Source organism: Pseudonaja textilis, chromosome 3 (genome assembly GCF_049901715.1).
Source record: "Pseudonaja textilis isolate UNSWEBS1 chromosome 3, rPseTex1.2, whole genome shotgun sequence".
Taxonomy (NCBI): domain Eukaryota; kingdom Metazoa; phylum Chordata; class Lepidosauria; order Squamata; family Elapidae; genus Pseudonaja; species Pseudonaja textilis.
The window spans coordinates 195,958,826-195,973,595 of record NC_141992.1 but is presented as its reverse complement, the minus strand read 5'-3'; the positions used below and the strand labels follow the sequence as shown (position 1 = coordinate 195,973,595).

Sequence of the window (14,770 nt, the reverse complement as noted above, 5' to 3'; positions counted from 1 at the left end):
TTAACAACCAGTTCTCTGGCTGGGTAGGCATAGCGGTAGGTAGTTGGTCATGTGGCTGGGTAGGTGATGTCACTCATCACACCCAGCCCCACCTCCCAGCTACTTGGCTCAAAGGAAGAAGTAAGGTTCAGTTGGTTGGGGCTAATCCCACCATTGGTTGGCCACGCCCTTGCCCATTTTGGGGTCATTTTCAAGCCATTTTTGGGCTGTTTTCAGGCTATTTTGGGCCCATTTTCAGGCTGTTTTTGAGCTGTTTTCCAGGCCAAAAACAGCTTGAAAACAGTCCAAAAACAAGCCCAAAACAGGTGGGGGCAGGGCCAACCAATGGTGGGATTTGCCAGTTTGCATGTAATCTTAACTACCAATCCGCTAGAACCAGTACGAACTGGCAGCAGCCCACCTCTGGAAAAAAAACCCATTCCTTCTAGCACTGATGATGTTACCTAGGTAGGTAATGAAATATCTGCAAGAAAACAACCAAGTTTAGGAAATACCAAGTTCAATCCTGAGCTAAAAAAATGTTCTCTTCCAATCGGATGATAAATGTAGGGTACTAGAAAGTTTATTCTGAGTGGTTCCCCTCCTCTCATCACTTCTCAGCAATTGTCCCATTCCGCAGATCCTGCCCAGTTGAAACAAAATGATTGGTAGATGTTTCCTCCACCCGCTGAGAAATTCACCGATGTCAATGCCTTGATGTGCTCCTCAGCAAGATTTCTGTCACTCACTACATATAGGACATTAGAAGGCTGAGCCTGAGGGTGGGATCAAATGCGTCATCAGTCTGGTGTCCCTTCACACCCACAAGGGATCTAAGTCCAGCCCACCTTGAATTCTGTTGACTAGTATCTACCGTCAATTTGCTTTAATTGTTAGTAGTTCATCTTCTAGCATAAGAGAATAACAGAGTTGGAAGGGACCTTGTGGGTCTTCTAGTCCAACCGTCTGCTCAGGCAGGAAACCATGTACCATTTCAGACAAATGGTTGTCCAATCTCTTCTCAAAAGTGTCCAGTGTTGGAGCATTCAGAACTTCTGGAGGCAAGTTGTTATTATTAATTGTTCTCACTGTCAGGAAATTTCTCCTTAATTCTAGGTTGCTTCTCTCGTTGATTAGTTTCCACCCATTGCTTCTTGTCCAGCCCTCAAGTGCCTTGGAGAACATGAATGAATAGAGTGAGCTGGAAGGACCTTGGAGGTCTTCTAGTCCAACCCGCTGCTCAAGCAGGAGACCCTACACCATTTCAGATAAGGGACTGTCCAGTTCCTTCTTAAAAACCTCCAGTGATGAAGCACCCACGACTTCTGGTGGCAAGCTGTTCCACTGGTTAATTGTTTTCACTGTCAGGAAATTTCTGCTTAATTCTAGGTTGCTTTTCTCCATGATAATTTTCCACCCATTGCTTCTTGTCCTGGTGCTTTAAAATTACATTTAATGTCTTCACTGGGCTTTCGTCAGCCTCTGCTGACATCGTCAGAGTTTTAAGCTACCATTGCAGAGATGTTTGCCTTTATATAACATTAACTTTAAAAATAAAGGCAAACATCTCTGTAATGGTAGCTTAAAACTCTGACAATGTCAGCAGAGGCTGACGAAAGCTCAACAAGTACATTAAATGTAATTTTAACTTCTGGAGATCGCAGGATGTCTGTTTCTTCTTTTACAAATATACCCGAAACTCGTATTTTTAGAATAATTTGGTGTGTGTGTATGTGTGTGTGTGTTTTATCCTTCAGCCCACTATTTGCCTGTTTTGTGCTTTTTGTAGAAAGTATTAGCATATAATAAACCTATATTCATTTGAACTGTCTGGATTCCTGATTTCCTGTGCATGATACTAACCTAATCAATGCAATGTATCCTGGTGTGCTTTTGAACTGATAGCAGTATTCTAGTATTTGAAGGGCCGCCAGAAAGCAAAGTGGGGTCAACTTATTGATGGATGGAAGCTAATCGAGGAGAGAAGCCACCTGGAATTAAGAAGAAACTTCTTAACTGTGGGGACGATGAGCCAGTGAAACAGCTGGCCACCAGAAGTTGTGGGTGCTCAATCACTGGAGGCTTTCAAAAAGAGACTGGACAGCCACTTGTCTGAAATGGTACAGGGTCTCCTGCACAATCTGGGGCTGGTCTAGAAGACCTCCAAGGTCCCTTCCAATTCCATTATTCTGTATTTTATGACTGCAGCAAGCTACAATCTATTAACTCAGCTGTCTTGGTATGTACTCCAAATAAATGCAAAGCAATTCCTTCCTTTGAATACTTTTAGCCTTCTTAGGTCAGTACCAAATGGTATTATTTTTTTCAAAAAAAAATGTAATATATTTGGTTTTGTTCCTATATTGTTGGTAAATGTATTCATTTTAAAGTTTCATCGTTGCAAAATGTTATACATGGCCTCTGGCTGACTTTATCAGGAGCGTATGAGCAGACTTTTTTAAAAAAATAAATAAATAAAGGAAATAAGGAAGTCAAAACAGTCCTTAGGGACTGATTTGCAGAAAAATGCAGAAAAATACACGCTTGGCGAGGAGTTGAAGGTTTCGTGGGCTTCACAGCGCTGTTAAGGTTCCCAGTATGTGATGGGGCAGCTCCTTGGAAATAGCACAATGTCTTTCCCTGCCAAGTATAGACTCCGGAAAAAGCCACAAAAATAAATGTAGCAGAATTTGAGCTGGGAAAATTCACTGGGCTAAGAAAAATGACATGGTGATTGTCCAGAGTTTTGCAGCATTAATTCAGCACCAGAAAAATAAACACAGATGCCTGGTGCTTCATTTAACATCTTTATAAGCATAATTAGATTTCTCCAACATGGAGCAAACTCAGACAGAAACATGTTGCAGGTAACTTCAGTAGCAACTCAGGAGCTCTGAAACAGGCATCAGTTTCACTTTAGTTCAGCAGGCAAGCAAGCAAGCAAGTTAGTTTCATCTTCAATAGACCGATTCGGAGCTTCACATAGCTGCAGAGTTGCAGAGCTTAATATAGAGCCATGGCTAAGCTACTTTTAGTTTCAGTTTCCAGCCTAGACTACTTTTAGTTTCAGTTTCCAGCCTAGACTACTTCTAGTTTCAGTTTCCAGCCTAGGCTACTTCTAACTGTCCTCATTGGCTGATTTAGTTGTTGTGCCTGTTCATTGTCTGACCTAGTTACCAAGCTCTATTCCAGTTCATGAATATACTCTGACAGTGATTTATATGTGTAATGCTACTGATGAAGATAATGATGATGATATTATCCATCCAGCTGTGCCTGACTTCTGGAGATTCTCTGGGCCAGGGTTCTCCAATCTTGCACTGCTTCTGTGAGTTGTCCTACGCTCTGTGTTCTGACCTAGGCTTCCCCAACAGCATGAAACCGACTCCTCATCCCGATAAACCCCTTTTATTAAGTTTACAGTGGATTCCTCTCCAGCAAAGTCCCGGCCAACAGCCTTTCAAGATATTTCCCAATTACAGATGTTTATCAGGCTTGGAGAGTTGCCAGGCCGATATCTTTCAGGCGCCACACTGTAGCAGACAATAATTGGCAAGAATGCAGGAACAAATCATCACCTAAATGAACTTAATTGTCTCCTGCAAAACCCCACTCCCCTTTCGCTCCTCTTTTATTCCCCATGGGAGGGGCCATTCACCATCCACCTGTGGCTTTACTCCCAAGTCGCCCCTTGTTCCTTAGCTGTTCCCTTCTTCTGGCAACTCTGCACATGCGCACATTGGGAACAGGCTCCAGCTGTTCTTCTGCCTCACTGATGTCTGACTCCAAAGGCAGCTGATAACTATCAGATGGTCCTGGCCCTATCTCTGCCTCTGACACAGAGCCCTCGTCAGAGCCTTCGCCAGACTCTAGGACTGGCCCATGTTCCTCCTCAACCTCCTCACTGTCTGAATCAGCTGCCAGCTCTGCTGGCCACTGTCAGGCCACAACGTCCTGGCTGGAGTCAGCTTTGATGATGTCCAGCCGTTGTGTTCTTTGACAGCCTGAACGTCTATGGAGATTCTTTCAACTTCAAAATGGTTCAGGCCTGATGCAGCCACCTTTCTGTTTCTCAGATTGCCACATAGTGTGGGACAGGGGAAGTCTGAAAGGTCACCCCAAACAACAACAACAACAACCATTTCATTGGAACCAAGGTCATCTCAACAGCTGCTGGCTGGAAACTGAAGGGAGCTGCCAAGGAGATGACCATTGGACCTCCTAATTGGACAATATGACCTGTGACCATGAGGGAGGGAATTAACTTTTCTTTATTTACACTGAAACTGCAGGAAATATTTAGAGCTGGTTTTATTTTCATTTGTGCCAAAATGATGTAGTCAATAAAAGAACCCTTTTTGAGAAAGCTGAAAGTCTTGGAGCAATGAATGGTTTTGGGCTCATTACTCAGAAACATCGACAGATTCTCTGTCCTCCCGGTCATGGCTGCCCCAAAGGTGCTTTTTCAAGAGGCAACTGGAGTTTCTAATTGAAGATGTTTCACTTCTCATTCAAGAAGCTTCTTCCGCTCTGACTGAATGGTGGGTTAAATATAAATCCTGGAAGGATTCGCACCACTTCGGGAGAATCGATAGTTAACTTTCTGAGCAGTTTGGTGAACTGGTTGTTGGAAGAAATAATTAGGGCAGAGAACCAGTTGTTAAATGATTTGAATCCCACCAAAATATATATATGTGTGTGTGTGTAGGTCTAGGTGTGTTCGGGTCTTTTCCCGTGTAAGATTAAGAGTATCTTGGTGACGTTCTGGTGAGGTCCAACACCAGACCCAAAACAACACGGGATACCACCGCCAATCTCCCTCATCAGATGCAGGCCCAAGCCCATCCTATAAACGAAGGACAACCACCATCCAGAAAACAGACCACAGCTGCTTCGCCAGCTATCACACACCCCGACCCCAAAACTAAACAAGCTGACACACACCAAAAACACAGACCCAGACCCCAAACTCGAAGCCAGACTAAAACCCAGAATGCTACATCACAGTCACCTGCTCAGGACATCACATCAGAAAACTCAGGAAATTACACCACAAGAACTCAAGAAGTTACAACACAGCAAATGACCCAGGATATCACAGCACAAGACCAAGGATACCACAGCAATAAATCTCATAAGGTTATCACACAAACCATTACCCAAGCCGTTACTAAACAGGAGGCTAATGGAAAAGAGATCAAAACACAAATGACCCAGGAGATTACAATGCAGGACCCAGGATACCACAACAAAAGAACTCACAAGCCCTTCACTCAACCCATTACCCAAGCCATTAAAACACGAGAGGCTAATGGAAAAAAGATCATTACAAAACAAATGACCCAGGAGATTACAGCACAAGATCCAGGATATCTCCACAACAAAACTCACAAGGCCATCACACAGCCCATTATACCAACATCAACTCCATCAACCAATCAAGAGGCAGCAGCGCAGCCAGCCAGCCCAGCACATCAGCGCCCCCATACCAGTATATAGAGAGAGACAGCAGCTCTGATCACACACTGCTTGCACTGGCACGAAGCCGAAAGCACCAGCCTGAGGATGGCGAGTCAGACCTCGCCGAAACGTTGCCAAGATATGCTTAATCTTACACGGGAAAAGACCCGAACACACCTAGACCTACATACCTGTACCCATGAAAATCTACATATTGTTTTTTCAAAACAACTGTAAAAGTCTGACTCACAGATGAACACAATACAGAAGCCTAATGATGGCAGATGAGATTCTGCCGAAACATTGCTACAACTTTAAAAGCACAACTATAATGACGTGGGAAAATACCCAAACAAAGCTGAATACCATATATACATACACATATACATATATGTTGTGGCTCTGAGGTTTGAGCCTGCTTTGTTAGAGGATGAAGACTCAGACAATGGGGAAGAGGAGGTTTTGGAAATGTCTTCCTCCCCAGGACCTTCCTCTTCGGCAATGCCTTCCTCCCTGATTGTGCCTCAGGTGTCGGCAGATAACCAGGTGGGAAGACCTGAGGCTAATCAGGAAAAGGAGGAGGGCGTATCAGAGTCTCTGACTGAGAATCAAGCAGAGGAATGCTGGCTTGATACCAGGCACCATCGCAGGCAAAAGTGCGAGCTGCAACTCAGAAAGAAGGGACGAATCAGAGACTGAGCTGAGGGACTGACACGCCCCACAGGGAATAAAAGTGGGTGTGTTCGCTCTGGGTTCTTGTCAATCCAGATATACCATGTTTCCCATATTGCATTGCACTCCATGTCAGCTTTCCCTTTTAGTTCCATAGTTAATTTGTCCATTTCCACGCACTCCAAGATTTTTTTAAATTATTAAACCTTTGGGAGATATGGCGTTTTTCTTCCATTACGGGGCATAGAAAATTCTAGCTGCTATTACTACATGTAATATAAGATATGTTATATTCCTGTTATAGTTTCTTTTTATTATTCTTAAAAGGAATAGTTCCAGGATGAAATCAATTTTATTTTCTATTAACTCCTCTAACTACATATGAATCACTTTCCAATATTTCTTCACTTCGGGGCATGACCACTAAGAATGAAAGAAGGTACTTTGTTGATGGCCACACTTCTAGCAATTTGGTTTCAGGTTTGGGTAGATCTCAGCCAATCGTGAAGGCGCCATATACCAATGATAGAACATTTTATGTTGGTTTTCCTTGTAATGATAGAACATTTTATGTTGGTTTTCCTTTTGTTATGTTAAAATTGGTATTCAAAATCTTTTCTCGCTGTTCTAAATCAATAGTATGTTCAAAATTTCTACCCTATGCAATCATTGATCTTTTTACAATCTTCTCTGCTCTATCCCATTCTAATAAGTGTTTATATATTTTATATAATAATTTTTCATCTGGGCCAATCAACATTTTATCTATTTTTTTGTAATTCGTTGTCTATTCCAAATTCCTCACCGTCTTTTTTATATCTTGTTTCTATTTGCATATAAGTCCACCAGTCCAATTTTATTCCCTGTCCTTCCAATTCCTGCCTACTCTTTAGATTCTTGTGTTTATCTAAAATTTCCTTGTACCTGGCCATTTTCTCAACCTCCATTATATTAGGGTGGACTACTGCTTCCAAGGGGGATATCCAGTTTGGAATTTTTCAGATAATATTTATCTTTTTTATTTGTCTCCGTGATTGTATCAGCATGTCTCTTCTTTTCATTAGACCAGACATACCCAATTCCTGTAAACGTTCTTCATATGTTTTAGCCTCCAGCTCCCTAATTATTTTTATTGCTTTTCTCTTGTGGCCAGTTCTGATTTAGGTCTAAGGACTACTTAAATTGTTGAATCAGCCCTTTCTGGTTGTCTATCTACCAAGGGAATGCAACCTTTTTCATTTGCCAGGTTCATAAAAACCAGAGGCAGATGATCATTGTCTGTCTTTTATGGGGAACTTCATTAGTGAAAAACAGCCAAGATTGAAATTCCAGGCTGTAAAGCCGATGTGGGTGTGTAATACAAGTCAAGTAATTACTCTGTTAAACATGTTTTCCCCTTTAAAATGTAGTTACTTGGTTTCTAAAGTGCTAATATACATCCTAGAAGCTGATTGGAATCCTATGTGTTTGCTAAAGGATTCTATTTCAATGAGAAATGCAGTCAAAAATTTATTGCAAGTTTGATGCCTAGATATTCTTAGACAAGCCTATTACTGTCCGAGCACTGATTTACTCCAGCTAAAGATCTTGCCATTTGTCAAACAATCCAACAAACAAACTCAGATTTAGTTCTCAAAACTGTTAGAAAAAAGTAAAGTGGTAGCCTTCCTTCTCTCTTTCTCTTTGCTTGGAAAGATATTGATTGCAAGATATGATCAATCATATTCTTCTATTACTAATGTAAAAATGTTTCACTTAATAATTCAGAATGTTACTTGGAACAGGTACCAGGTTTGATTCATAATTTAACAGCTCAAGAAGTAGGGAAGAAAATGAGAACAATAAAAAACTCACCCCCCTCAAATTCATATTCATTCTCTCTCTCTCTCTCTCTCTCTCTCTCTCTCTCTCTCTCTCTCTTTCTCCTTCCCTCCCTCCCTCTCTCAACATTTTAACATTTCTTCTGGACCTAGTTTTGATAATTCTTCTGAGCTAGCTCATTTTCCTGAACTTCTATCCTGACTTATTGGGAGACTGGAATAAAACAACAGTAACAGAAGATTTTCTTCTGGAATCTATTTTGCATTATTAACTGGTAAATAATGCATAAAGGAGCATGATATTTCTGGCAGTGCAAAGTTGTGCCACAGAAAATGTAACAGTCAACACATTTGCAGAGAGCTGCAAAAGGAGGAAAAATGGTTTCTGCAGAACGAGACTGAATTTATACTTCTGGGGGCTGAAGAAACTTTGAAGACCCAGAAAAAGTATTCATTATAGCAAATCAAAGAGGTGTCGATAGGAAAAGGTAAAAAAAAAGCTCAATATGGAAGCCACAACCATGCAGAAAAAAGTTCCAGTTCCATTTTATGTCCACCAAATATAAAAAAGAGGCTCAGGATTTTGATTGTACATTGTGGTTGCCACCTTGACTTCTTTTAATCCCCTCCCTGGAGACATCCCTGAGATCAGGTATGGACTTTGTTGCTTTCATGAAGCAGGAGAGGATAAAAATGTTCCAATGGCATGCCCCTGATGTATAGAGTGCTCTGAATTACTCGGTATTCCTGAAAGTACAACCTACCCTGAAAGTAAGCCCTAGCTTGATTTTTACATGTGCACCCAATATCAGCCCTACCCTCAAAATAAGCCCTTATTAACTCAAGTGCACAAGTAAACATTAAGCTAGGGTGGGGATGGGTGAGTGGGTTCCATGTATCCATCCATTCATATATCCATCCATATATACATCCATCCATCCATCCATCTATCTATCCATCCATCTTTGTATCTCTATACATATATCCATTCATCCATCCATACATCCATCCATACATCCATATGTACATCCATATATCCATCCATGTATCCATCCATGTATCCATCCATGTATCCATCTATCCATCTATCCATCTATCCATCTATCCATCCATTCCATCCCCCATCCATCATATCCATATATCCATCCATCCATCTATCCATCCATGTATCTCTATACATATATCCATCCATCCATCCATCCATACGTACATACATATATCCATCCATCCATCCATCCATCCATCCATCCATCCATCCATCCATCTATCCACCCATGTATCCATCCATCCATATATCCATCCGTCCATCTTTCCTTCCATGTATCCATCCATCCATCTATCCATCCATCCATCCATCTATCCATATATCCATCCATGTACCTATACATGTATCCATCCATCCATATATCCATCCATATATCCATCCATCCATCCATCCATCCATCCATATCCATCTATCCACCTATCCATCTATCCACCCATGTATCCATCCATCCATCTATCCATCCATCCATATCCATCCATCCATCCATCCATCCATCCATCTATCCACCCATGTATCCATCCATCCATGTATCCATCCGTCCATCTTTCCTTCCATGTATCCATCCATCCATCTATCCATCCATCCATCTGTCCATCCCATAAGCTAATATTTCTTGGGAAGTGAAAGACTCAATTAACCTTTTTTGCCTCTAGTCTAAAGCATCATTTCTAAAGTTGAACCAGCAGCTCCATGCTTGGCCTAGTCACTGAGTATTCATCGCAATCCTTCCAGAGAATCTAATCTCCATTGTTGGGGTGATAATTTCTCACCTTGGGGTCAAGTTCTTGCTCTCTCCATCTGTCTAAACACAATCTCCACACCCAATGAAATGGATGCATGGTGCTGTTCCATACACAAAGTACTTGTGAAAAGCTTCTGTAGCCTCTGTACCCCACCAGTACAACAGATGGATCTGAACTGCAGGAAGATAATACTGTATGTTACAACATCCTTTAACATCTAGTGGGCAAACCATCTCATTGTGCTCAATTTCCAAACCATCTCATTGTGCTCCATTCTATCAATATTCATAAAAGTCCGAGGGGAATATAAAATATGCACGCGCACCAAAAAAAAAAAAAAGTTTAGTAAGGTTCAGAGGTCTGTTTTGCATTTTGCACGAATTTAATATATCCCTGGATTGTTGAGGTTCTCACGCCAATTACCAATTCATGAAATGTCGCTTGGAATTAGCAAATCTCTTTCATTTCCTTGCTTAGGAGGAAAACGCTTAATAGAGGCTGCATGAATTTTGCAAATTATGCTCGACTGGACGCTGATTAATAGAAAGTTGTAGATGAAGCTTTGAAAATTTCGTGGTAGGTCTCACTCCTAGGTGCTGCTTATGTCTCAATGAAGAGATGTAAAAAGGCAGAGGAGATTTTCATTTTTTTTTCCTTTTTCCTCTTTTAAATGTAGTTTCTTTTGGTCTTAATTGATGTTCACGCTGAAGATAAAACTGGACCTTGTTATGGGAGGGAAAGGATGACTTCTCTGTCATTATCTCAAGACAGATAAGAGGCTCAGCCAAACTAAAATTGCCTAGATTAAATTGGAAACTGATTTTTCCCCCTCCTGAAGCACTTTTATGTTAAATGGTTAAAATCAGTGATGCTGGGGGAAAAATATTCCCCAATCTGAATGATAGCAAGCAAAGCAATAGCGGTCTTAGACTTATATACCACTTCACAGTGCTTTTACAGCTCTCTCCAAGCGGTTTACAGAGTCAGCCTCTTGCCCCCCCAACAATCTGGGTTCTCATTTTACCGACCTCAGAAGGATGAAAGTCTGAATCAACCTTGAGCCAGTCTGGATTGAACTCCTGGCAGTGGGCCTGAAATACTGAATTCTAACCACAAGGAAGGAGGGAGGGAGGGAGGGAGGGAGGGAAGGAAGGGAAGGAAGGAAGGAAGGAAGGAAGGAAGAAGGAAGGAAGGAAGGAAGGAAGGAAGGAAGGAAGGAAGGAAGGACTAGCAATAGCACTTAGACTTTTATATCACTTCACGGTGCTTTTACAGCCCTCTCTAGCGTTTTACAGAGTCAGCCTCTTGCCCCCAACATTCTGGGTCCTCATTTTACCAACCTTGGAAGGATGGAAGGCTGAGTCAACCTTGAGCCAATGAGAATCAAACTCCTGGCAGTGGGCAGAGTCAGCCTGCAATACTGCATTCTAACAACTATGCCACCATGACTCAAAGCACCTAAATGTTCCTCAAGAGGGGTTTGAACTCATCATTAATCCTTTAACCCAGCAGTCTGCAATCTTTCCAGCTCGGCAGACTGGTGGAAATGGGGTGGGGTGGGGGTGAGGAGATGGGATAGCATGTGCCACTTTCACAAATGTAATTCACCCACTACTTCTGCAGCTCAGTTCTGAACGGGCTGTGGGCTGACATTGGGCCACGCACCAGGGCTTGGGGATTTCTACTCCAACCCATTGAAGATTCAAGCACGGTTTTTCTTCCCAGATATTCAAATTTATAACCAGTCTAAAAAAAATATGCTGGAATTCTTCAGCTGAGTTCCAGATGTTCTCAGCAGTGGCAATACTGATGCTTTAGGGATGTGAAGGATCTTTGTGGTTTTCTACTCTTGAATTATAACATGGATTTTCACAGAGGGAGACATGTCCCAAGCAAGCAAGCAACGGTTCTAGAAATACTGATAGAATAGTTGTAGCTCAGGGTTGAACTCTCAGCAACAGCTATCTGTGAAACACCAGTAACTGCAAGAGGGACCTTGGGGTACTAGTAGACAATCACTTAAATATGAGCCATCTGTGTGTGGAAGCAGCCAAAGAAAGCCAATGGAATCCTAGGTTGCATTAATAGAAGGATAGAATCAAGATCACGTGAAGTGTTAGTACCACTTTGTAAGGCCTTGGTAAGGATACACTTGGAATATTGCACCCAACTTTGTTCATCCCTTCCTTTTCCTTCCCTTTCCTTCCCTTCCCATCCTTTCTCTTCCTGTCCCTTCCCTTCCCTTCCCTTCTTCATCCATTTACTTTCTTCCCTTCCCTTCCCTTCCTTTCCCTTCCCTTCCCTTCTCTTCTTCATCCAATTACTCTCTTCCCTTCCTTTCCCTTCTCTTCTTCATCCAATTACTCTCTTCCCTTCCTTTCCCTTCTCTTCTTCATCCAATTACTCTCTTCCCTTCCTTTCCCTTCTCTTCTTCATCCAATTACTCTCTTCCCTTCCTTTCCCTTCTCTTCTTCACAGGCGGGGTCAGCCAGTGGCGGGATTAGCCCAGCTGAATCCTACCTCTGCCTTTGAGGCAAGTGGCCGGGAGGCGGGGCTGGGTGTGATGAGTGATGTCACCCACCCAGTCACATGACCAACTGACAAATACGACAGTTGTTATAACAACCAGTTGTTATGTTATTCAAATCCCACCACTGTCGTATTTGATCATCAGAATGGATCAAGGAGGAGGTGGGAGACCTTTGGTCTGCTGGATCAGCAAAAGTGGGGTGATGACAAGGAAGTTTCCAAAGATCTCCCAGACTAGAGACTCTGTTCCAGTCTTCCATAAGAACCAGAGAAATGTTTCCATGAGTTTCGGGGAACTTCTGCCAATATTCCAGCTGCAGGCATTCTTCTCTTGCTTCATATGTCCAGTGACCTTGAAATAATGTGGCTCATAGAAAGGACAAGAGATGCAAAAATCAATCAATGAGGATTCCAAGGGAAGAACAGGATGGAAGTATGCATGGATGCATGGATGGAGATTGAGGAATAAAAGAATGGATGGGTGAATGGAGATGGATGGAGGGATGGATGGAGGGATGGAGGAATATTTCAATAAAGGAGAATATTTGTAGCTCAAGGTTGACATAAAGGGTCCTTGGTGTACTCTAAGCTAAAAAGGAATGTACGGATGGAGATGGATGGATGGGAGAGGTGGATGGATAGATGGAGGAACAGGTAGAGGAATGGAGGGATGGAAGAATGGATGGATAGATGGACAGATAGAAAGATTACTGCTCTAATTTTCTGATGCTGAATGTGAAGAAAACAAATTAAGTCTTGAACACCTGAACAATGGATAATTCATGACTATAAGTTAGCAGGCACATCCCATGGATTTGATCAGGTCAGCAAGAACCTTTGTTTGTCATTCTCATTGTTGAGAATATCCTGTCCTTCCCCAGTCAATAAGCTAAGAACTTTCTCCTTTCTGCTCTCCCTTCAGGCAGGAAAGAAGGAAAAAGTAAAGTTATAAAAACATAAAAGCAACTCTTCTTCTTTCCTTCTTTTCTTCCTTCCTTCCTCTCTCTCTCCCTTCCTCCCAATGATTTCTTCTTTTCATCCAAATGCTCAAGCTGGAATTTTGTTCTCCAATTCCCCATAATAGCAATAACACTTAGACTTATATACTGCTTTATAGTGCTTTACAGCCCTCTCTAAGTGGTTTACAGAGTCAGCATATTACCCCCAACAATTTGGGTCCTCATTTTACCCACCTCGGATGGATGGAAGGCAGAGTCAACCTTGAGCCTGGTGCATTTGAACTGCCAAATCATAGGCATACGGCTGTCAGCAGAAGTAGCTTTAATAATATCTTTGGGCAAGAGTAGAATGACTCGCATATGGTCCAAAAATTACTCAGTGAGCTTCCATGGGTGAAGATGGCTTCACAGAGGCCCTCCTCAACCATAGGGCAACCTCTAAAAACCACCATTTTAGCTTAAGATTGCAAAACTGCTTTCACTAACAAAGCTATTTGAATAAGGTGTGCTTTCTCAACCTCATAGGTACACTGGCATTTTAATTCCTGGGGTTTCTCACCCAGTGAGCTGATATTTAAGTGGTGGCCCACTATGACAAGTAGAAGTCTGTCAAATTTACAGCTGCTGTGTTGGAAAAGCAGGGTACGTATGGAGCCAAAGAAAAAGCAGGAATTTGTAAGATATCTAGGTCATTTCATCCTTAAGAATAAAGCAAGAAGATTCTTCAAAAGCAAGGAGGCAATTGCAATTGCTTGCACCTGTGATCTTTCCTGGTGAAATATTAACATTGTATTATTAACAGTTATTATTATTAACAAATATTAAGAGATTTGTCTAGTGGGGATGTTCTTCTATATGTGTGTGACTGTAAGTTCATTATGCAGCGTGAACTTGCTTAAATATTCATCACTTTGTTAATGAACCACATTCATTTTTAAGATGTGCAATCTGAGATGGCATTGAACATGATTTGGTAATATTATAATTTGCTCATAATGGTGGAAAGGATGAGAACAGCGGAAATAATTATCTCTCTCAACATGCATCATTTCCTCCTGGCTAAAATAGCAGCTGTTTTTCCTTAGATGCCATATAGGGATGATAGCTGAGCAACCTGGCCAATCTTGGAACTCTTTTAGAAGAACAAGATGAGGTGGGAGGAATAAGGTAAAAAGACACAGGTGAAGCTGGGGTGAGCCGATGGCAGGGGAGGGAGGGGAGAGAGTTAAGACAGATTTTAGGAAGCATTCTTTGATCTAGATAGAATATTTGTGACTCAGGGTTAAGCTGTAGGGTCCTTGGTGGTCTCTGGGCTTGGTTATTGTCTTGTGGACTTTTTAAGACCCAACTAGATATCACCATCAGTGCTAGAAGGAAGTGTGGAGAGGAGGAGGAGGTGATTTGGGCTTCTTTGAGCTTGGTTGTTTTCATGCGGATTTTTTATTATCCAACTAGGTAACATCATCAGTGGCAGAAGGGAGTAGTGTTTGTGGAGAGAAGGAGGAGGATTATTGTGGGGTCTTTGGTGCTGTCTGAGCTTGGTGGTTTTCTTGCAGACATTTT

At 41.9% G+C, this 14,770-nt stretch overlaps 1 protein-coding gene across 1 annotated transcript; it reads left to right on the top strand.

Annotated features, from left to right (window-relative positions):
• Positions 1 to 8,824: 8,824 nt before the first annotated feature.
• On the top strand, positions 8,825 to 9,583 carry LOC148126484 (uncharacterized). Its single transcript, XM_087930408.1, has one exon. The coding sequence runs from the start codon at positions 8,825 to 8,827 to the stop codon at positions 9,581 to 9,583; it is 759 nt and encodes a 252-aa protein (XP_087786534.1).
• The last annotated feature ends 5,187 nt before the right edge of the window (positions 9,584 to 14,770 follow it).